The sequence below is a fragment of the Crassostrea angulata genome, chromosome 3, assembly GCF_025612915.1.
Source record: "Crassostrea angulata isolate pt1a10 chromosome 3, ASM2561291v2, whole genome shotgun sequence".
Lineage (NCBI taxonomy): Eukaryota > Metazoa > Mollusca > Bivalvia > Ostreida > Ostreidae > Magallana > Magallana angulata.
In genome coordinates, this window is record NC_069113.1 from 47,140,840 (window position 1) to 47,165,668 (window position 24,829).

Sequence of the window (24,829 nt, forward strand, 5' to 3'; positions counted from 1 at the left end):
CAAGCTAGATGCAGAGCCTATGCAAACATTTAGACATGCAGCTTTTGATATGCTTTGTTTACATTAAATTAATAATGTACTTAGCACGAAGAAATGATCACACAATGCATCGAGACCATTAATAAGGAGAGCTCTTTATTTTGTTCATTGATGAATTCATATTCACCGCCCCCCACCCCCCCAATAAAAAAATCCAACAAACACCCCCCTCCCTCCCCCCAACCCAACCCCCCCCCCAAACAAACAAACAAAAACCCCAAAACCTGAATGAAAATTTCATTACTATAACACATATGGAAACTAAACAACACTCGAGCTTAAATTGGCTTACAAAACTAAGAATTCACGAGTCTTGTATGACACTATGAAACTTTTACCAATATAACACATATTAAACATAAACAAATCTCGGGCTCTGCTTGCAAAACAAAAAATTCTACTTAGTATATCTTTTTATCTCACTTGTTACTCATTTTGAGCTGAAGATCGTATCTATGCCCCTTTAAGTGGCCTCTGCACATTTGGGAAATTGCAATTCATATATTCAAGATTCTCTGCCGTTTACTAACACAGGATCTGTGGACTGATACTTTTTTACATACTGAGCTAAGAAGTTACACAAACGATATAATTAAGATAGATAATTTTGTAAATTGACATCTAAATCTCCATGTTGTGATGTACAAAAACAACAACAAAAAACAGACACGTTGCATCGTTTTTGAAAGTGGGTGGGGGGTGGGGGTGGAGGAAGACTCAACCAATCAATCTTGACAACCAAAACATAATAAATCAATTCTTCATATGTAGATTTGAGAAAAACGTTTGCTGCAAAAAAAAAGTGACCCCTTACCCTCCGATCTACGTCCCTGAAAAGGTATTTATCGTTTTGTTTCTAAATCAGTGGGATTGGACACTAATTCCAAATCTTAAAAAATTACATTACTCGCGGGTTGTGAAATATCCATAATGAGATGTTGTTTGCCTTTGGGAGGAGAGTCTCAATACATTTAAAATGTTCTCAAGTTGACGTTCAACAAAACACTGAGGTGTTTCAAATGCCGACAAAAAACAAACTGACGCAGGGAACGACCGCAAACCATTTTTTTTCTGAACAAGAATATGTCGTTACTAATGTATACATTAGTTTGAAATGACTAAAGCATATGTTACATTGTATCGATTTAAATTTAACTGTAACAATTAAAAAGTTTAAAAATTTATCAATTTAAACTGTTAAAGTTAAGTTTAAATTGATGAATTTTAAAACTTTTAATGTAACACATATACAATGTACGTGGAAATAAATACTTACGAAAAACACATTATTAAATTTAAAGTAATTCGTTATGAGACATGTATATTTCGTTATTCTTCACTTTTACTCGTTGTATTCAAATTCGTTTTGTTTTAGTGAATAAATATCCATGTCATTGTGTAAATTTATATGTTAAGATATTTATGAAGGTTTCAACCACCCACACTATTGTTGACTCTTAAAAAGGAACATAAAATTTAAAAGAAATAAAAATTAAAAAAATATAGAATTTCATTTTTTAAAAAGTATTACAAATGTAAACCCTTTAATTAAAGTTATTATGCCATTTTAATGGTTGCATCTCTTGGGTCATTCATACAGAATAATAACTCCTTTTCACCTATTCACATATTTTAAAAACATTTCCCAACAAACAATTATATGGAAATTGTCGCATACAATACTGGTACCGTTATGCCTATAAAGTCAAAATACGCAAAAACAAAGCGTCTCATTTTCAAGAGACTAATTTGTTAGGCTGCTTCAATAAAGATATTGTTAAAAAACTTATTTCTTTTTTAATTTCACATTTTTACTGCCTTTATCCCCGCAACTATACACAGGTGTATACGTGTATACGTTAGAAATTATGTTAAAAATACTCTTAAAAAGGATGGAGACAGGCATTAATCATGCTAAAAAGAATTCAGTACCAACAAAATACTTTCTGCTAAAATGCCACCTAAAGTAATCATTGAAGCATGCATGCAACTTATTGTTAACATAAACATATGCATGCATGTCGCAATGACAAATAGAGTATTCATAATTTCATTGCAAATTCCCATTACAACGTCAATTCCTATATTGCAGGTCCGTAAGAAATCATCAATCATGTACGAGTACTCGCAGAATTTAAGGTAAATTATTCTGCGTGAAATTCAAAATGAATATCAAAAAATATGAACCCGACTTTTAAATATTCGTGCAGATAGGAAAAAATTACATAGATAGCACCATCGGGGGGGGGGGGGGGGGGGGGGGGGGGGGGGGTCCGTTAAGTTTGAATTTTCAAGATCCGCGTCCGCCATTAATTATTTTCGCTATTAATCAATAAATTTCTCGTCAACTATGTCCAATGCACTCCTTATAGTAGGAGCCCTTGGGATTTTTCTAGCTCCATTATTCTAGTTCAGGAAGGGCCGGGTCCCTATTAATCAAAGTACTGAAAGCACTGTTGAATGTTATATATAATTGTAACTATGGACTCATTTGGGACATAGAAGACTTATCTGCAAGTCTGTAGCTCCCGGTCTGAAAAAATTCGGATGGACGACCCATCTGAATTTTTTCAGACCGGGAGCTACAGACCTGCAGCTAACAACACAGCTGTTCCATGGTAACAAACAAAACTTTCTCAAAAGTTTTTTCAGTCCAATGCATTTTCCTAGAATATGGATTACAAGTCATTTTTCTAAATGTTCGCTGTATTACTTTTTTTTAAATCCTGCAAATAATATGATATATAAATACGTATTCAATTTAAAATGTGATAGAATCAAGTTGTAGTTTTTGGTTTTTAGATCTGATATATCAATTCTTTTACTGTGTTTATTAAAGACAATATGTCGCATGTGCGAATATAGGGGGAAATTCAAATTTGTTATACTCACACGGTAAAATTACCCCCCCAAAAAGTCTGCGGACCCCCTCCATATGAAAACAAAATTAATGCTCGGGCCACTTGGGTCACCCTTTGCGAGCAAAAAAGAACCGATTTTCGCATGCACCGGTCAAATAATGTGTATCGAAAGTTAAGTTTTAGGTAAACGCGATAGAAATGTGTTTTGAACTATCAATTTTAATAAGTTATGGATGAAAAAAATGTTTCATTAACTAAACCTACGTGTATCTTTATTGTCGCTTTATTATTAAATCCCACACAATTTTATCCATTTGAAGAGAGTTTTATTGAAGGTTAACTTAGATAAAACACTTCCTAAAATAATGCTTGTTGCTTCTGATATACATGTCTTTTAACGTTCTGTTTTATAACGGTGAACGTATAACCACTTTCCGACACTACGTACTATAATTAATAGCGTCGAAATATATTTATAAATGAGACATTTGTCAAAAGTTTCGTAAAAAACAAAAATTAGGTCCGAATAATTTAAACATAGACAGTTTCATGAAATGTTGTTGTTTCACAATTTCTTACGTTAGATGTGATTAACGTTAGATGATGAAAAAATTATCAAACTAAGAAAATCGTTTACACACCACCACCATTTTCGGAAAAAAGAAATAAAATCAAATGCAATCATTCTGAATTTTTTTTTTTCGTAAATATAAGGGGAACAAGTTACATTAAATTTTGGGTGAAATATAAAACAAAATAGTCGCAATATGTGAACTTAATCACTATAACAGAATAAAATCTCATCAGTAAAAAATACAGAATAATTATCACAAATTGGGAATAACCCACACTGTGACAGAGAAAATTCAACAAGAAAATATATTATTGTTTACAAAATCGGGTCTGACAAGTCCGTCATTTTCGACTTCTTTTGTTAACATTGAATTAGTCACGTGGTAGACGCCATTTTCAGTAACGTCGAAATTAAATTTAAAATAAGAAAATACTACTTTCACATTTAACACAATGTCAGACCAGGAACAGAACAGTATGGGGTAAGAGTGAAAAAATTTATGGATATGATGATGTAAATCTTGTCAGCATCTAATTCGCTTCCATAAACAGTCATAAATGAGAAGTTCACATCTACACCATTGGCATCACACGTTTAACTTGAAATACGGGAGTCGGGGGATGTAGATGATTTGCATGTACATATCTGTTGCACGCGTGATCAATGTATAAACATAAAGAATATTTAAAGAATGTTAGAAAATATATCATGATTAATATGAAATAATGTTAACTGTTTTATGTGAATCAATTCATGCATGCAAATCGTAATTATTTTTTTATTAAAACGAAACACCCCATTCTATGTACAGTGAGGTGTTTATTTAGTAGTAAAAGAATGCTTTTGAATTCTATTTAGTTGGGACAACAATGACATGCAGCAATATGATGATGAATCAGATTTGGATGGAATGGAAAAAACAAGGTACAATGAAGTATAGTCACAAACAGTTGAAATACTTCTCTTTACAGTTGTAATAGTAATAACTTTGTTTAAATGTTTTTCAAATATTATTGCAATGTTATGGAATGCTTCAAAATACCTATTTACAATAATCTTTTGATAATGTGTCTTATTTATTATCATTACAGACATAGAGAATCAACATCCCGATCTCGGTCTCGATCACCAGTTAGACGCTCCAGGTCACGGTCAAGATCTCATGAACGGCATCGAGACAGAGCTCGTCGGATAAATCTCATCTCCAAAAGAGTTATTATCAGCAATGTGCCATATGAGATGAAGTGGCAGGACATCAAAGATATTTTTAGAAAAGAAGGTATACCAAAATAAATGTAAAAACTCTGCAAAACTTATTTAAAAGATGTTAGTGTTTGATATAAACAAATAGATATTTTGATATACTTTTTAATTTAATACTACACAATTATCTTTATTGTTAAATATCTTGAAATAGATCTTAGACTTTGATGAACCTACATGCTGTATTTTTTTCACAGTTGGAGAGGTGCAGTATGTTGAAATGTTTGAAACTCCTGATGGAAAATCCCGGGGATCAGGGTATATTTGTTTTATTCATCTTATCTGTGTAAATATGCTTCTCCCTATAAAGTCTCTATTGTTTTGAAGTAACATGATTTTTATGACGATGAACATAGATTGAAATTATTGCTTATACACTGCAGAATAATTGAATTCAAAGACAAAGATACTGCCAGAAAAGCCATTGAAACCATGCACAGATATAAGATGAAAGACAGAAATATAGTTGTCCGAGAGGTATGACCTGTCTCACAGTGTAAATATTTGACTCTTTTCCTAATATTATAAGAAAAAATTCCTAATATAATTTGTGTACTATTCAAGTTTAGATTTCAGTTCTCAAACAGCTGTTTTATATGATTTTTTGTATTGTGTAAATAGGACATTTGAATTAGATCTTCTTTTTATTGTGTTATTTAGGAACGTGAGAGTGATCAGAACCAGAATATGGGAGGTGGCCGAGGGGGTGGATCTGGGATGATGGGTGGAGGAGGAGGAGGAGGTCTAGGAGGTGGAATGGGAATGATGGGAAATATGGGAGGAAGTGGAGGCATGATGGGTAATATGGGGGGAGGTGGGGGAGGACCTGGTATTACCCCTCAACTCTTACAGCAGCTAGGTGTGGATGGACCGGTAACCAACACAGTGTTTGTATCCAATGTAAGTTTCAGTATTGATTTTGTTAGTGCAATTGTTAAGTTTGGATTTTGGCATTTAAACATCAAAGTCTACAGTTGATAAAAATGTGGGACTTAATTGGATTTTCCTATGAATATTTCAGATTGATTACAAAGTTACCTGGAAGAAACTAAAGGATGTGTTTAAGTTGGCTGGAAATGTACAGAGAGTGGAAGTTATGCAGTCCAAGGATGGAAAGAGTAGAGGAATGGCCACAGTCAGCTTTGACACTCAGTTAGAGGCTCTCCAAGCTATCTGTATCCTTAATGCACAGAAAAATCTAAAGTTCATGTCGTAATAATATTGAAAGTAATGAAACTATTTAGTTCAGTAAAAATTTTAGGATGGAATTACTTCAGAAAGTTGTAGCTTAAAAAACCTTAATTGATAATAGCAATGTTCAATAATCAAACCCTGTATGATCGTCCAATGAGAGTGAAGATGGACAGTACAGCAGCAAAGAAACCAGAGATACCGCTACCATGTAAATGCACAGACTCCATAGCAAAAAGAATTCTATTTTACAATAAATGAATTTTTAAGACTTTAATTCCATTTGTTTCACATACTTTAACTGTTTGATATTTTTGTCAATTTGCAGCTGGACTGAAGTCCATTGGTATGGGACTTGGTTTAGGAGGTGTACCGATCCAAAATCCCCAAGGTAGTTGTGCATTGTAAGAGAAGCAAACCAAAAAAAAAAAAAAATTGATACTTTCTAAATACATACAGCCAAAGAGAAATTGAAAAAAGCCAGTTAAAGTATAGTTCTTTGTATCTCATTGATTTAATGTATATGATGGCTATAGAAATGAGTATTGTTTTATTTTTTGTCGAGAGAAGTTGATTTTGATTTATTGTATTTAATTTCAGGATCTGGAATGGGGATGGGGAACCTCGGAGGAGGGGGAGGCGGTGGTGGAATGGGGTCAGGAATGTCCTCTGTTGGGGGCCTGGGCAACATGGATAGTGGGATGGGCATGGGATCTTCCTTGGGAGGGGGATCTATGGGCTCAATGGGAGGCAGTCTCTCAGGCCTTGGGCTGGGGGGCGGAAACATGGGAGGAGGCGGAGGATCCAATGTTGGTCTTGGTGGTCTAGGGAATTCTGGCCTGTCGGGAATGGGACTGTCTGGAGGACTGAATGACTTCAACTCGGGAATGGGCTCTGGAGGAGGACTAGGCAGCAACTTTGGCAACTCTCTCAGTGGATTGAGTGACAACCGTATGGGTCTTGGCAGCCTCAGCAACAGTAGTCTCGGTGGAAACACTTTCAGCAGCAACATGATGGACAACATGGGTGGTGGGCTAGGTCTGGGCAACAGCAGCAGCTCCAATTATGGAGGAGGAAGTGGGCTGTCATCCTCCTACTCTGACCGCGGAGGCAGCAGCAGGGGCAGGGACAGGGACAGTGACCGGTCCACTCGCCCTGACAACTGTACAGTGTGTGTCAGGAATGTAAGGATTGCATTCGTTAATTCACAATCAAAACACTTGAATTTGCTACCCTGAAAACCAGTCTTCTGTGGTGATGAACCTGTAAATATTTATGGAAGACTTGTATGTAAAATGTTAACTTGTGTTCTTTGTTAATTAGCTTCCATATTCCTTGAAGTGGCAAGATCTGAAAGAGAAATTCAAGGCTGTTGGTAAGTTCTAGATCAACATAAAAGTACCATTCCTTTATGCCATTGCACAGAAGAAAATCGAGAAACATTCTTTACATATTTTGTATCATTTTCTTTCAGCTGATGTCAGATTTGCAGAAATCAAAATGGAGAATGGAAGATCTGCTGGTTGGGGCTTAGTCCGATTTGGAAATCCTGATGATGCCCAGAGAGCTATTTGTATCCTTCCCTTTAAGAATTGTAAATCTGACTATAAATCAAATATTTTTAATCTGTGTTAAAATTTCTTGTATAGAAAGATTAGTTGTTGATGATTGGATTTCTTTGACGTATTGATAGCTCTGATGAACAGGAGCCGCATTGATGGGCGAGAAGTGGACGTCAAAATGTACCGTTGATCATAAATGGTATTTTTGTTGACTCTTGACCCAGTTGTACTGTACACAGTTGTGGTTTGGATCGAATTCTGTCCTAGTTTTTTTGTCATTGATGGGCGTGTTGTAGTTTTTGTGAAGACCACTCACAGGAACACCTGAACAGCTGTATATATAGAGTAGTTTGGATCTATGTTGTCCCATTGTTTTATCTTCATCATGCCATTGGACCACATTCATCATGATTTTATACTATTGAGAAATTGACCAGAGGTGTCTAGTTTTATGCTGCATCTCATTTGGGCAGACTTGTTGAAGTATCATTTGAAACATTTATTGTGTCGTTTATTTTTTAATATTGCCAATTCAGTGGACCATAATAAAGCCGTCATACCATGAGACAAGAGTTCACTTTATTCTACAAGTTCGCTTTGTATGTGTGTGTTTATTCTTTGTTGACTTTATATACAAATTACATGATTGTGTAGTATGCAGTATTTTTAGTGTATGTTTGATCTGAGGCTAAATTCTGGATTTGTTTTGTTTACAGATTTCATTTGCAGTGTAATACTGTGAACTGTTAAACTTCAGCATCTCGGGTCAAACTTCACAATTGTTTGCAGTCTTTGCATGACTTAAATATTGGCTTTGTAAGCTTGTCTCTCCTAAAATCTCCGGCCATGTTTAAGGGGATGTACAAAAATTTCTAGTGGGTTTGTCATTTTGATGCAATTTTATTGGATTTATATATAATAGGTAAAATTTCAGTTAAAAAAAAAAGACATCTGGTTTTTTGGTTAATTATTGATAGCTTTGACAAAAGAAGGACGAACCCACCTTTAAAAAAGAGATTGATAAATTTGAATTGAAAACTAATCTAATTTTTATGTCAAATGTAATGTGAGGGTTTTACATATAATGAACAGACTAGTTTTTCAGCTGCTTAGTTTGTAGAATGTATTCTCCAAAGAGCTGAGTTCTACCACTCAAGAGCTGTCAATTTGAGAGCTTGATTTAGATTTGTAGTGCTACATGTATGAAACCCAGTCCGGATGATTTGAGTCAGAAGCCATTGTAATGGGCCTGGTTCTCTTTGATTGTGAGGGTCCAGGTAAACCAGTGTTTCCTCTGGGCACAACTGCTGACCAGTTTGAGGATCGGTGAATGGAGTTGGTTTGTGTCAGATTTTTGTACAGGTAAATGTATTGTTTTATTGGTTGGATACTTTACTTTAATTTAATACTGGGCTGAGGGATTTTCCAGTTTATCAATCATTGTTTTATTAAGATGCATCCTTGTGTTGAAAGTACTCTGTACTCTGCATTATTTTGAGAAAGTTCCTTATTTGTATTGTTGTCAGAAATTGAGGGCGATGAAAATTAAAAAGAAGGAATTTAAAGCTGTGGGTATGCAGGGCTAATTCTTTGTGTGTTAAAGTATTTTGTTTTTTGTTTATTCTTGATTTTTTCAGTAAAAAAAATATTTTAACAGATGTCCAAGAAGTCAGAATTATTGCCTTTTTCCAGGGCAATGTAAAAGGTTGTTCCATTGTTCAGCTTTGGGAGTTCAGACACATGAATTTGTTGTATTGTGTCTCAGTAATGGTGGTACATTTTCTTTCTGTGTGATTTTGTTGCTGGAATTGGCCTTTTCAATAAGTGCAATTTAAATCGTTCATTGTTAAAAAGTCTTCTAAACACCATTTATGTAAAGCTAAAATGACAAAATCTTCAAAATTATCGTGAACTGTTTTTACCACTACATACAAGCCTTTCAGCATACTGTACTATATTATAGATTCAACATGTGCAGCTACCAGGAGATGCTGAGGAGGACTGTTCATAACAAGGAACAATGAAAAGTGCCAGTACTATGACATAGGTAAATCTCTTCATTTATCCCGAGCTTACTTTCATGTGTATGAAATGTTTATTACCGTTGTTGGATTTTTTTTTCTAAGAAAAAGAATCCATACTTTTTAAAGGAAATTTAAACTTGTTCATCTTTTTACTTTCAACAAGGAAACAAAAGTGATTTCAGGCCTTCCCTATTTTAGATAAAGGAAATGATAAATGTAGGAGATTATTTGTGATCAGTCAATGGATATTGTGATCAAAATCTTGGGGTTTCTTGTTTTTGTTTATTTAATATTTTCCTTTTGCAGTATGGTAGCAGTTGAAAGATTGTCAGAAAACTTTTTTTTTCTGTATATTAAAAGCTTTGATGATTCTGGAATAAATAGGAAGCAGAAATAGAGCCAAAAGCAACACTAAATAGAGAAAGGTAAATGATGAAGACTTAAACTCTCTCTTGAGCCCTACTCTGAAGATTTTGTCATAATCATCTTAATCTACTTAATCAATAAAGCACTTTAGAACAATGAATGGTTAAGAATGCATTCTAAAAGACAATCTTTTCTTAACAGGCAGAACAGGAACAACTTAAAGGATTGTGACAAGACACGGAGAGAAAGCAATTGTTAATAGACCAGTTCTTAACAAAATAAATGTTATTAATGACTAGATGATGTTGGTTTTGTTGATATGTAAGAATACTGGAAGGGAAGTCAATGTTATATAGTAGATAATAAGACTGAAATAGTGTACATTTACAAATTGACAACACAGACCATGGCTGATAACGATGCTCCAGCTGCTGTTTGTTTCCTGTGAAGAAATCTCATAACTCATTATTGACCAATGCAGGTAGAGCATGGTAGGAGAAAGACCTTTACAGTGTACAATAAACATGTTTATTGCTGATGCAGTAATAGTAAAACTAAAAATGTGTAGAATTCAACATCGGTAGGACTGCCCATGTGATCAAGCAGCCCTGGTTAGGTGAGAACTGTAAGGAATCGGGACTGGATGATGAATGCAGAATTAAAATTTATATCTGAATTTTGTGATCTAATCTTGAATCTGGCCACATAAGGTACCTCACTACACCTACACTTATACTTTTTAAGATGCTATGTCACAAGATGGCGATTTAAATGTTTTTTTAAACTGTTTATATCGTTGAATCAGGTTGCATATCGTCGTAGCTCAGTGGTTAAAGTACATGTATTGGGCATCTGCACTGCAGATCATTAGTTCAAATCTGCCTGGAGCTTTTGTTCATGTTTACTGAATTAAATTTTTGAAAATGTAATTTATCATCCAAAATTGCAAATTTTTTGGCCAATTACACTTAAATACTTCTTATCCATTATTATGATATCTATCATAATCAAGTAAATTTCTGCTGATTTGAGAAAAAATTTCACGGTGTAGTGAGCCACCTTAAGTCCTTGGGATGCAAATTACCGGTACTGAGTTGTGCGGGTAAATAGCTCAATTGAATGACTGAACTTGACAAACAGCTTTTTGACAGACTTGGTACTGCTGTAGAATTTGCAGCTCTTTCATGTGAAAAGTGCACTGATCAAAAGATGGGCTTGAAATCCAAGAATTACCATAGCACAGCCCGAGTTACTGAGTATTGGAGGAAGACTCTGTAACCGGTTTTCTTCAATAGAAATTAGTAATATTGTACAATAAGATTATAGTGTTCAAGATCCATTTACCATTTACTTTGGGCTTGGTTTCCATTTCCTATACTCTGTCCCGAGTTTTTACTTCCACCACTTTTTGCTTGATATTTCGATAATCATAAACACCTTTGTGCTCAAACTACGTTCATCCACTAATATGAAAAATGTCCAGATTATCTGTTTTGAAACGCCCCCTCTACCGCTTCAGGTTTCAATACACATCCCAAAATAGAAAGTTTACGGAGAATTAGCATTGCAGCAGCCATTATAAGCCCGGATGATAACGTTGAAAAATTGCGCGAGGTGTCCCAATTTAAGTACTTCCGAATGGAGAAAAGATGTAAACATCTCCCATTATAAATCTCCGTAAGAAATTTGTTTTCGTTCCTGTGAACTTTTATGAGTGAAAAATGATAATTGTTCAATGATGATATCTTGGATATATTCCCTCTTATAGATTTCAACTGTATTTCTTTCACAGGTATGGAAATTTTTATTAAAAATCATCAAAAAGCGATGGAAGCAATAACTTGGGACAGACTATACAAAGAATGTGTTATACTTTCTAACAAAAAATGAAGACGAGTTCATGTATTATTCCGATCTTTATTGAATAGAAATAATTTACAGACATCAAATCAATAATTTTAATATTACATTGTATTAAGTGGAAGTTCAATATTTGCATGAAAGTTGTTGGTGCAGATTTAATATGCATTGTAGGAATGCAGTTTAATATTACCCCAGACTGAATAAAATAACTTGGATTGCAAGAAACTTGAGAATTAAAGATAATCCTAGTTAATCTGTAATATTCAGGAAACTTCATTCACTTTTCACACACAAATTGTTAGAAACACTATTCTCTTCAAACAAGGAACACTATGAAAAGTTAAGATGAAAGCAAAACACTCTAAATCACTACATACCGGTACATAACATGATAGAGCTATTTCACATTTTATATTTAAATTGCTCCTATATTATAGGCACATTTTCATTTTTCATGATTTAACAGTGAAACTTTGAATTGCTGCTTTAACTGCATGAAAAGGGAAGTTCTACTGAACAATTTTCATAACAAATATAAATAAGACAACACTTGGGTACTACAAGAGCATAAAATGCCAACCAAAAAAAAAACCACAAAACCAACAAGAGTCCTATTAAAAAATGAAATACCTACTATTATAACATGATTGTGTACATACATTATGGTGAACTCTACTGCATACACTGGCTATCATGAACAAAAGTACAAGAAATGAGTGGGATACAAACAGATATTGAGAGGGATTTGGTGGAAGAAAAACATCAATCTATGTCCACCAATTTATTTCCACAAGAGAATCTCTGAACTCATTAAAATTTGACTCGGATATCCACTTCTCTACAATATATGCTGACATATCTTAGAGGAGTGATTTACAAGTCTAATTTTTTATGATGTTGACTAAACACAGTTACAGAGAAGGATAAGCATAAGGTACCAATTCTCTGAAAACAGGATTGAAAGCATGGTTTTAGAACTTAATTACGGTAACATACTAATTGATATATCTCAAACAAGTCTTAAATCAAATACATGTAATAAATAAAATATTGATAAAATAGAGCTATCACACTCTCATGAGTATCTCTCTTTCAATATAATTGGTGTGCTTTGATTTGTGAAAAGTGCATGGTTACCTGTTATTGGTAGAAGATTATTGGTAGCTGCTGTTGACTTTCGCCAGGACATTTATTTGCTTATAATGTACTACGTTTTTAGGAATTGGAAGATATACTGAAATCATTTGTATATTGGAAAGTTGATTACTTATATGTTCATGAAAATTTTTGAACTTATTTGATAATATTTCAATTCTTTGATTGATACTGTCTTTACTGCATAGATAAACTAAATCATTCCAATTGTGCAGGTTCATGTACAAGTAAACATTAAAAATAATTTGCCAAGTAAACATCTGTACATGTACATGAACTGCTGTTATAATCTGTATGTGTATATTTAAGCACTACATGTACAATAAAAAACCAATAAATCATAAATAATCAAGTATCACAATCACACAAAATAATAAAACAAATACATACATAGAAATAAAAACAGGCATTAATTTTGGTCGTAGGGTACACTAACACTTATAAATATGAACAATCAAAATGGCAGAATATTCAATGGAACCTGATCCTTTGAAAAACAAGAAAGTTGGCTCGTAACAGTACGTTAAATGGCTAACAAGAGGAGAGTAAATCCTAATGGCTTCTATCTAGCACCTTGAATTATTCAGTTTCAAATGTTTTAAATTATGGTAGTTTGCTTAACATAAACATGTACATAGATTTCTCTTAATTATTAGCTTCTTTTCAAATACATGTACTAGTACTTATTCGAATTACATTAATTGTAATTCTCAAATTAAGTTTTTCAATAATAAAAATAAACAGAACAGCATACCAGTACTTCACAATGATGACACATTCATTTGTAAGCACATGAGGGACAATATTTAAAACTCTTTCTATAAATTGAATTCAAGTTTCGTTTGTGTAATCATATTAAGGATAATGTTTAAAATTTGAATTCTGTCAGGCGAATAAATCCTCTTCATCGCTGTCTTCCTCGGACTCGGGTGAGCTTTCCCGTGTGAACTTGTTAATGCGACTCAGACTCTCCTGTAGGAGCCTCATATGGCTGTCGCTGGGGGTCTCCAAAATGTCTAAGTCTTGTGAGGATCTCTTATCGTCCTTATCTGCAGGCCGCAGCTTCACACCTTGTTTGATCATACTCAGAATGCTGTCCATGGGGTTCACTGAGAAAGAAAGAAATTACCAGTACATGTTTAATTATATGTAAAACAAGTATTCTACAACCGCTGGTTTGTAATTTTGATCACAATATCTTGTTTCACTCCATAGCTCAGTGAATAAAGCATCAAACTATTACATGTATCCCACAGAGCCCAGTTATATACCGGTACAATCAAACTGATCAAAGTACGGGTAAGATTTGAAGGTTATTTTGGTTTTTTAAAATACAAAGCAATGAGCATGGAGGAGAGCTGTTATATTCATCATTTAGGTTTAGCATATAAAATAAACTTGAGCACTTGACTCCTAGGACTGGACAGTAGTTGTCCTCTGCTGAACATCACCACTCACCAGTCACTGGTTTCTGCTTCTGTTGACTCTCACTGACTGGTTTCAGCTTGCTTTTACCCGCCAATATAGAACCAAGATCTGGGGGGCCAGCTCCTTTTGATTTCTCTTCTTTCTTCTCCTTTTTCACAATCACAAGTTTCGGTGGAGGTCCGCCCCCTGATGGTGGAGGTGGTGGGGGAGGGGGAGGAGGGGGTGGAGGTGGGGGTGGGACCATGGGAGGGGGAGGGGGAGGAGGTGGAACACAGATTGGGGGAACCGGTGATGGAGCGGAATCTACAGTGTCTTGTGTCATGCTTCCCCCTCCCGCAGTGTAAATTGTTACTGGCATAGAATCCACAGCATCCTGAGATTTTCTAGGCCGTGGTTGGGGTTTACTTTTCCCAGAACTACCGCTGTGCTTACTAGGTGACTTCTTGGCAGTGTTTGTTATTCGGATAGTTTTCTCAGAGTTTGTCAATGGCCTGCTTGGTTTTTTGACAAAAGTTTTATCACAGACTGGCAGGGATGGGGGCGAGTCTTGGGGAAGGTTCTTTTTCTGACTAGGGGGTTGATATCTTGGAGGTTTTATTGTCTCAGGTGCAGGGAATTTCTGAAGAAAAAGAAAAAATGTATTTTGAATTCAAAATTATTGCCATTAATTTTCAATTGTATATATACAGATATTAAATACCAGTATTTAAATATTCTACATTGTTAACTAACTTCTAAATTAACAATAAATGATCGTACCACAGGACCATTTGGTGACAAACCAACATGAATTGTGACTTGAACAAAAATAACCACAATATAATTTGAGGCAAATGAACATCTTAGAAACTTGATTTTTAAATGATTTTTTCTTACAATTTTGAAATCCTTGATGCGATTGATAGCTTTCACACGCTGGTTTAATATGAAATCTTTCTTCTTTTCTTCTTCCTCCTTTTTAATTTCTTTTTTCTGAAAAATAAGAGGTTTTGTATAAACACATATTCCAGTATATTCCAGTGCAGGCATTTTCTTGAAGAAAATTGTTTTTGAACAAGAGCCCCATGCATGGGCCACATCGCTCACCTGAGCAACAATAGGCAAGATAAAATCAGCTTCCTGGAGTCATAATACAAAATATCTGGACAATTGGTATAATACATGTAGATCCTTTACAAAAAAATCTGTTTCCCACTGTATATTCTTATATTTATAATCATGTCCCTTTTCTAACAGGTTGATTTTATAGTCATATCACATTCAGAATTGCAGTTCTCAAAAAGACCCTTAACAATTGTTTATATACAGGATATAAACCTACATCAAACTCTGAACCCCTTGTGAGGCCAATAATCATCCAGGGGCCAAAGTCTAAACAATTTTAAAAAAATCAGCAATATATAAAAATGCCTGCATATAAGTAAAAGCATATAAATGCTTCCAAACAAGTTTCAGCTTTCCTGCCCAAATGGTTCTTGAGAAGAAGATTATTAAAGATTTACTCTATATATTCCTAATAATATGAAACAAGAGGCCCATGGGCCACATCGCTCACATGAGGAACAATAGGTATGATAAAATCAGCTTAATGGAGTCATAATACAAACTATCTGGACAATGTACAATAATACATGTAGATCCTGTATAAATAAAATCCATTTTCCCCTGGATATTCTTATGTTTATAATCATTAGCCCCTTTTCTAACAGGATGATTTTATGGTCATATGATATGTTGAGTATTGCAGCTCTCAAAAAGATCCTTAACAATAGTTTATATATGGGATATAAACGTATATCAACCTCTGAACCTTCTCGTGAGGCCAAAGAATTATCATAGGGCCAAAGTCTTAACAATTATAAAGAATCATCTGGCTGATTAGTTTCTGAGAAGATTTTTAAAGATTTACCCTAAATATATTCCTTTGTTAAACTTTGACCCCCATTGTGGCCCCACCCTACCCCTGGGGATCATGATTTTCACAACTTTGAATCTACACTACCTGAGGAAGCTTTCACATAAGTTTCAGCTTTCCTGACTGATTAGTTTCTAAGAAGAAGATTTTTAAATATTTACTCTGTTTATTCCTATGTAAAACATCGACCTCCCATTGTGGCCCAAACCTACCCCCAGGGTTATGATTTTCACAAATTTGAATTTACACTACCTGAGGATGCTTCTACACAAGTTTCAGCTTTCCTGGCTAATTAGTTTCTGAGAAGAAATGTTTTAAAGATTTACTCTATATCATCATATGTTAAAATTCGACCCCCATTGTGGCCCCACCCTACCCCCAGGGGTTATTATTTTCACAACTTTGAATCTACTATACCTGATGATGCTTCAACACAAGTTTCAGCTTTGCCGGCTGATTAGTTTCTGAGAAGAAGATTTTCAAAGATTTACTCTATATTCCTTTGTTAAAATTCGATCCCCCATTGTGGCCCCACCCTACCCCGGGGGTCATGATTTTCACAACTTTGAATCTACACTACCTGAGGATGTTTCCATATAAGTGTCAGCTTTCATGGCCGATAAGTTTTTGAGAAGAAGATTTTTAAAGATTTACTCTATATATTCCTATGTACTTCAATCTCCCATTGTGGCCCACCCTACCCCCGGGGGTCATGATTTTCACAAATTTGAATCTACATTACCTGATGATGCTTTCACACAAGTTTTAGCTTTCCTGGCTGATTAGTTTCTGAGAAGATTTTTAAAGATTTACTCTATATATTCATTTGTTAAACTTCGACCCCCCATTGTGGCCCCACCCTCAGGTGAGCTAAAAAGGTTAAGTTTACAATACAATAAGTTGTTAAAGTTGGTTTCTGGAAGAACAGACTTTGAAAATTTTCTTATTGAATATATAAATATTGACAATTTTTTTACTTTTTTAATCTTTAGTTTTTAAGATCTGTGTACAAACATAGAATTGTGAGCAAATCTTTGTATCTTGCTTATAATTCGAAGCTAAACACTCAAATATGGTTAGTAAATAGAAATTGTAAACAAATAAACACAAGAAACATGCACTACATGTATAACAAATAAAGAACACAATTTATTTTTTCAAAATGAATCATATATATATATACATGTATATACCTACATATTTCCGTCAGCGATATCAAACTCTATTTAAACTGAATAAACTCGAGAAAATGCCGAGCATCTCAACAAAACCTATTGCATTAATCTGCCATTACGCAAAAGATAATGCCGAATTACCGATAGAATGAATTGTATTTCAGTAGGCACCTACCCCTACATCAGATTTTGCTTAATTTGCGCATGTAAACCGTTAACTGTTTGATTTACCGAAGTCTCTGTTTGATTTGATACGTAAAAATCACGAAATACAGACGATAGTTTACAGGTAACAAAGCATAAATAGTGAAAACGAAACGAAAATTAGAACAAGCTAACACCAACGTCATGTGTGAAAACTGTCAACGCATTGAAATATTTAGCCTCAATTTATTTCACAAAATCAGTACCAATATATTTTGCATGTTTCAAAATTTCCCTTCATACGCAAACTGTTGCACAACAAGCAAATTCATCATAGTCAGATCGACCCTTTTTCGTAAAATGTCATGGCTGCTTTAAACAAAGAACCTCGTTTTAGAAGTATGGAATACGAGTCTTGGTAAAATGGGTATGCAAACCCGGGCCGTGGCAAAATAAAAGCCGGGGCAGATCGGCAATACAAATATACTAGTCCATCAAATATCCTGAATTTTTATGAGATTGGCAGATTAATAACTGCCAATATTTTGTTTTTCCCAGGCCAAATCTTGTCTACCCATTTTATCGTATGCCGAACCCGAAGCTATAAACTGATTGAAGCACGCCTTTCCTTTATTATTATTTTCGTAATAACTCAGATTTGAAACAGAATTACCACTTAATTTTTGCAATTTATATTTTCCTTCCCATAAGGATAATTTATGCTAAACTACGTTGAATTTGCCTCGGTAGTTCTTGAGAAGAAGATTTTTTAAAATGCACCCCCCGTTTTCTACAATTTCAAGGTTTTCTCCGCTTTGAATACAGATCGGACTTTTATTTCTGCAATTTATATTCGCCCTCCCATAAAGATGCTTTCTGCCAAATTTGGTTGAAATTGGATAAGCGGTTTTAGAGAAAAAGTTTAAAATGTAAAAAGTTTACAGATGGACAGATGGACAGACGGACGGACGGACAGACGGACGACGGACAAAAGGTGATCAGAAAAGCTCACTTGAGCTTTCAGCTCAGGTGAGCTAAAAAGTTGACCCCCCCCCCCCCCCCCCCCCCCATTGTGGCCCCACTGAACCCCCGAGGGTCAACTTTGAATTTTCACTACCTGAGAATGCTTCCAAGTTTCAGCTTTCCTGGCATAATGGTTTCTGAGAAGAAGATTTTAAAAAAATTTACGCTATATATTCCTATGTAAAAATTCACCACCACCCCTCCCCATTGTTGCCCCACCCTACCCCCAAGGGTCATGATTTTCACAACTTTGAATCTACACTACCTGAGTATGCTTCTACACAAGTTTCAGTTTTCCTGGCCTAATGGTTTTGAGAAGGAGATTTTTAAAGATTTACCCTATATATTCATATGTAAAAAGTCAACCCTTCATTGTGGCCCCACCCTACACACAAGGGTCATGATTTTCACAACTTTGAATCTACACTACTTGAGGATGCTTCCAAACAAGTTTCAACTTTCCTGGCTGATTAGTTTCTGAAAGGAAGATTTTTAAAGATCTACTTTATATATTCCTATGTTAAAATTCGACACCCCATTGTGGCCCCACCCTACCCCCGGGGGTCATGATTTTCACAACTTTGAATCTACACTACCTGAGGATGCTTCCAAACAAGTTTCAACTTTCCTGGCTGATTGATTTCTGAGAAGAAGGTTTTTAAAGATTTACTCTATATATTCTTATGTAAAAAGTCGACCCCCCAATGTGGCCCCACCCTACAAACGAGGGTCATGATTTTCTCAACTTTGAATCCACACTACCTAAAGATGCTTCCACAAAAGTTTCAGCTTTCCTGGCCTTATAGTTCGTGAGAAGAAGATTTTTGAAAATTTCTGGAAAATTTTCAATAATTCCTAATTATCTCCCAGTGGTTCTGGAGAAGATGTTAAAAATGTGAAAAGTTTACAGACAGACAGACAGATGGACTGATGGATGGAAGGACAGAGACAGACAGACAGATGGACAGACACACAGACGACAGACAAAATGTGATCAGAATAGCTCACGAGCTTTCAGCTCAGGTGAGCTAATAATCTGAATATACAATTTTACTATAGTTGGCCGTCATTTATTGTGTAACACTAATAAAATTACTGTAAGAATCATCACAAAAAATTAATTATAATCAGTAAATAAATTTGTTACCATTTGAACTGCATGATGTTGTTTGAACTGGATCTCGTCATCTTTTTTCTTTTGAACTTTTGATTTGAATTTTCTCTCCAGAGAAACCTAATCAAATAAAAGAAAACAATGTATATTGCATAGTACAAGTATACTATGAGATATTTACGATAACTGAAAAATGCAGTGTTCATGCATTGTACAAATAAACATTTAATTGAACTAAAAGTCACCAAAAGTATTCTCCCTTTGAAAGCCTAAGTATTTTTAAATCAGAGTACCGAAGAACTGTCGGAAGTTGATTTTATCGATGTTTATTTATTCTAAAATCAATGAGATGTTATTTTGCATGACAAGTACAGGTAGTTTCTAATCTGTATTTGAATTACGCACATCTTTATAATATGAATTTTGGACATTTTCGACACAAGAATGTTGATAAAACCCCATATGAATCATGTCAAGTAATATTTAAAGATAGAATAAATTCAATCAAACTATATTTATCAGTGATAGAAAAATTTCTGGAAAATTTCTGGATCTAAGCAATATTGAGCTCTCGTCTCGTTCAACCAAACGCTTGGCTCTCGCCGTTAATCCCCACAAGCAAGAGAGACTGACACTGCTTGTCGGAGATTTACGGAGACAGCCGAGCGTCGAGTTGAACGAGACTATATTGAACTCAAGCGTAAGAATCCATACAACTACAAAAAATATCTAAATTGTTTGTACCATTTAAAATCTGACTATTTTCAAGGTATTTATAAATATGTTTCCTTGAAAAACAATGCTTTCATTTCGAATTTATCAATTATTCTCAAGAACTAATTCTTGTCAGTGGCGATGATTTGTGCTTTGGTCCAAACACTGTTTCACTTTCAGTTTGTCAGAGTAACTGCATAGGAGAGTTGATTAAAATCAACTCCCAAAAATGAGTACCAGTAAAAACAATGAAATAAAAAAGTATAAAATCGAATAATTCCATAAGATGATAGAAGTCATTTTTACCGAAAATAACATGATAGACAGATGAAATTGTGATTTAAAGGAATCATCTATAGCATGGTTTCCTTGTTCTGAACAATAGCTACAAATTGACATGATTTAACAACTTCTTTTATGCTACAGTTGCTTCATTACTTACTTTGCCATTCCTAATCTTGGCCCTCTTGCGAGTGATGGTGGAAAGTTTAGTCCGTAGGACTACGATTCGAGGGTCTGTGGAGGATTTACTGGCTGCCTCCTCGTCAGAACTCAGTTCTTCTACGTCCTCAACAGCATCATAAAATATAGGAACATCTTCATCAGCTGTTGGATAAAAAATGATCATACACATGTACATTTATGCTGCCATATACATGTGGATTTGCATAAACACGTAAATCTAACCTGCATAAAATAGTGTAGATATTCATAATGTAGTATATTAAAGAAGCTAAATTACGGTAAAGGTGATAAAAATGTGAAGAATACTACTTGTATGTAAAAATGTATTAAAGTACCTTTGATCTGGTTGGTGATAGCCTCCATCTGAGTTCGAATCAATCTCTCCTCCTCATCCAGAATCGCCATTTGCTGTTGCTGGACCTTGATTTGCCAGTTGAACACAACTCCCTCCAATCTGTCTAGCTCTGTGAGGGCCCCTGGTTTATCCTCCACGCAGGCAATCTGTCAAACAGCACAGCAATGACAATTTTGGATCATGATAAAGAACTTTACTGTTATAATCTTCACCATAATGTGTTAAATACTGCTTAAACCATACAATAGGCATATACTGTATACAGGAAATATTTGCTCCCATTTTATTTTGCCCCTTTTCCATACATGTATTTGTCAGCAAGCAAATTTAAGACTGGGCAAATTCCTATGTCTCAGATTATCTCTCTTAAATCTCAACTGTGTCTGGGCGAATTCAAGATGAAGCGAAACTGTTTGCTTAGTGTTGAAAGGCAAAAATTACACTGGGCAAAAATAACTCTGTATACAGCACCATTTCTTAGATAATCTGATTTCATTAAAAGCTGTTATGGACATCTTGCCAACTTTATGCTAGCATAATTACAACACAAGTTTTTTTATTACGATGTTACTGGCATCTGAACTTTGAATGCAACCCTTTCAATCCGACATAGATAAAGAGATTACCGGTACTTTAAAAGGGACCCATTAGTACAGTATGCTTCCAACATCACCAAACATATAATGGCAGATTGACTAAATCTTACCTCTTCTTTCACTTTATCTCGTTCTTGCACATATAACTTTTTCTCGTTATTTAGCAACTGGAGACATTCTAAAGAATGATCTTCTTTTATTCTGAAACAAAAAAATCTCAAATGGAAGACACCGTACAAGTACTATTTATGAATAATTTAATTCTGGTTGTAACGCGCTTTCTGATTGGCTAAAAAATTATTTAAAATTTATATCGTATAAAGAATGTTGCCTACGTCATAGTAAGACTAACGTCAAAAACGTATCAATACGCCTGATGTTTCGTTTGAATTTTGTACAATTTTACGTCATTTTAAAGGTCAAATGACCGTTTTTATCTACAATTAAGAGTAAAAAATTAAATTATAAGCAATGAATTCAATATTTATTAGTTTTATACAATATAAAATGGTTTGAAACAGTTTACGCTTTTTTATAAACCGCTTCGCGGTTTATAAAGCGTAAACTGCCCCAAACCATTTTATATCGTATAAAACTAATAAATATTGAATTCATTCCTTAAATAAACAGTATTTATTATTGAAAGTTTTATATAGTGCATCTTACCGAAAAAATCTCTCAGCACCAATCAATTGAAATGCAGTCTTCCCAAACTTTGTTTGATCTTCTCGCATTCTTTTTAACATACCTATGTTCAAAATATATTTTTATAGAACTTATCAAAGCAATCAGATTTTAAAAATCATGAACAGTTATCTTTAAACACGAAAGAAACTGCATTGTATATGAATAAATGAATATTAGTACATGTATAAGGTTTCTGTACATGAATTTGGTACCTTCATAAATCTTTGAAGTTCTTGTGTAATACTCAATATAATATTTCTGAATATTGTCAAGAGCTTCCTCGTAATGAGCTTGCCACTCTGTAAACATCTCCCCATACTCTCGCTTCACACGTGCTCCAACGTCAGGGTTTTCTAACTGTTCCTTCGCCTCCATTACACGACTGTAGGCCAGCTCCCTGACATCCAGAAATGGCTGCAACAGGTAATTATACAGAGAGGCCAAGGCGATGTTCAGTTTGAACACAGCTTTATCCTCCGACTTGTAAACATCTTTCATGTCAGTCATGTGACTGGCATTAGTGCGTAAAAATATCACATTCTTCAACTCCTCTTCTACCTTGTTGATTTCTTCATCGTATCCTTGCCGACGGAGTTCACTGATGTTTTCAAAATATTCTTCAGCTGAATGTTCTTCATATTCAAACAGAGTTGACATAAGAAGTTTCTCCTTGCAAATTTCTAAAGCATAACATAGGTATTCCTCTATTTGATAACATACATGCGAATAATCTGTATTGCACTCTTCATAACCAAGGTATGTCCATAATGACCTGGGTTCTTCAGGAAGAACTGGTAAATGAGGCCCTAAAGCAGGGTGGACATGACAGAGTAAGTTGTGAATTGCCTCTAACTCATGGAAGGAGAAAATTCCCGTCCTTGACTTCAAGTTATCTTTATCGCTTGCTACACGACAGTGAGTCCTGCAAGTGATGGCTATTTTCTTCTTATCGTCGTTCCAACACACCAAGAAGTTGAACTTTGGGGGGTTGACGGTGTCTGCAAAGGGGCCCTCCTTGACCACCATCCACCCCTCCAAGCTGTCTACCTGGTCATCACAATCCATCACTGCCCCTGTCAGGGAATCTAAATCAAACAGTCAAAACAAGCCTGGTATCAACTGATCTTAATGCTCATTTAATCTGTATCAACTGCAACAATTATTCAGGGACGTATATACTATATATGTCCCTGGATTATTATAAAAAAACAGATTTTTTTTTTTAAGACTTCAGGTGTGCTAGATGGGTTGTTTTGGCATATTTTCGAAAGAAAGGTAATTTACCGCTATTACATGTACATTTAGTGACTTCATATGAGTCTGAGGCAGTCTAAGAAATGTTGTTCTTAAGGACCTAATTGCTACCTATGATATATGTAATTATATTTATTTAGTAGAAATATAGATCTATTTAGTCCAACTTAATTTATTTCGGCTGTGTAAGATCCAAACAATAAAAAGAATGATTTTACAACAGCAATCGACATCATATACTGTAAACCAACATTTATTCACAATGACTTTATTTTGCAATTTACTTCTAATAATCTCGTTTGTGGTAACTAATGTTCGGGACCAAGCCGTATCCAGATCAGTGTTGTTATAATAACCATACAACAAGGACTGGTTTGCGGCAAGAAATATTTTGCGACGATGATGCTCTCGCAAACCTAGCAAAAAATTTTCACACCCAAATAAAAGTTGGTTTACAGTAATCTTTTTGGAATACATTAATAGATTTTTCCCGACGTTATATAATATGACGTTTATATAACGTCAATGTAAGGTTCCTGCTGAGCAGCGAACACATTAACAGATAATTAAAGTGGCCTGTCAAAACATCGCATTCAGACACTTGAGTATCGTTATGACCATCATACATAAGAGTCTTACAAAAAACTGAACTTGACAAAACCTCAGAATATGATAAAATTAACAACCAAATACCAAATGTCATTCAACAGAATTGTTTCAATAAAATTTTCTCGAATTTCTTAAATAAACAATTATAAGAAGCTATAAAATATAGAACTAAAGTGACTCTGTTACCTTTGTTCGATGTTATTCAAAACAAAAGAAGACATTTTGTGCTAAAAATGGTTCATGACACGATCACCTGTGAATACATTTAATTTCGATTGTCGCAAATATAAACAACACAAATTGCTTAAAGAAAAGTTTTTAAAATATAATTTTTTGATGCCGACAATTTAAAAGCTCCGGAAAATACTAAATGAATGATATTTTATTATTTTTTATTTTAATATAACTTTTTAATTTTACGACAAACAGATTGTCAATGAAATGCTCAAAAT

The 24,829-nt window shown here is 34.6% G+C and overlaps 2 protein-coding genes across 4 annotated transcripts; one reads left to right on the top strand and one right to left on the bottom strand.

Moving 5' to 3' along the window:
• Window positions 1-3,839: 3,839 nt before the first annotated feature.
• Window positions 3,840-10,178, top strand: LOC128177455 (myelin expression factor 2-like). 3 transcript variants are annotated; one of them, XR_008242834.1, is made up of 16 exons: window positions 3,840-3,955; window positions 4,333-4,398; window positions 4,566-4,753; window positions 4,935-4,995; window positions 5,121-5,214; window positions 5,398-5,637; window positions 5,759-5,912; window positions 6,050-6,139; window positions 6,257-6,322; window positions 6,529-7,112; window positions 7,252-7,303; window positions 7,403-7,501; window positions 7,622-7,689; window positions 9,454-9,537; window positions 9,821-9,939; window positions 10,082-10,178. XR_008242834.1 is itself a non-coding variant. In XM_052844165.1 (13 exons), the coding sequence occupies exons 1-13, from the start codon at window positions 3,927-3,929 to the stop codon at window positions 7,678-7,680; spliced, it is 1,782 nt and encodes a 593-aa protein (XP_052700125.1). In that variant the 5' UTR covers window positions 3,840-3,926; the 3' UTR covers window positions 7,681-8,060. The 3 variants fall into 3 exon arrangements, 2 of the variants coding, with proteins under 2 accessions (XP_052700125.1, XP_052700126.1); XM_052844165.1 differs by lacking the exons at window positions 9,454-9,537; window positions 9,821-9,939; window positions 10,082-10,178 and having other exon boundaries at window positions 7,622-8,060; XM_052844166.1 differs by lacking the exons at window positions 9,454-9,537; window positions 9,821-9,939; window positions 10,082-10,178 and having other exon boundaries at window positions 6,257-6,319; window positions 7,622-8,060.
• Window positions 10,179-11,783: 1,605 nt separating this feature from the next.
• Window positions 11,784-24,643, bottom strand: LOC128176521 (junction-mediating and -regulatory protein-like). The gene is made up of 10 exons (XM_052842930.1): window positions 24,564-24,643; window positions 22,727-23,599; window positions 22,494-22,575; window positions 21,938-22,028; window positions 21,212-21,377; window positions 20,854-21,017; window positions 19,731-19,817; window positions 15,203-15,298; window positions 14,357-14,945; window positions 11,784-14,007 (listed from the first exon to the last, which is right to left on the bottom strand). The coding sequence occupies exons 2-10, from the start codon at window positions 23,577-23,579 to the stop codon at window positions 13,784-13,786; spliced, it is 2,352 nt and encodes a 783-aa protein (XP_052698890.1). The 5' UTR covers window positions 23,580-23,599; window positions 24,564-24,643; the 3' UTR covers window positions 11,784-13,783.
• Between the last annotated feature and the right edge of the window lie 186 nt (window positions 24,644-24,829).

Coding starts and splice junctions, on each gene's coding strand:
- LOC128176521 (XM_052842930.1), bottom strand. CDS start 23,579: ATGGATTGTGATGACCAGGTAGACAGCTTGGAGGGGTGGATGGTGGTC. Junction 21,378..21,937: donor GAGATAAAGTGAAAGAAGAG/GTAAGATTTAGT, acceptor GCTGTTTGACAG/ATTGCCTGCGTGGAGGATAA. Junction 21,018..21,211: donor TATCACCAACCAGATCAAAG/GTACTTTAATAC, acceptor TTTATCCAACAG/CTGATGAAGATGTTCCTATA.
- LOC128177455 (XM_052844165.1), top strand. CDS start 3,927: ATGTCAGACCAGGAACAGAACAGTATGGG. Junction 5,638..5,758: donor ACACAGTGTTTGTATCCAAT/GTAAGTTTCAGT, acceptor TGAATATTTCAG/ATTGATTACAAAGTTACCTG. Junction 7,113..7,251: donor GTACAGTGTGTGTCAGGAAT/GTAAGGATTGCA, acceptor TTTGTTAATTAG/CTTCCATATTCCTTGAAGTG.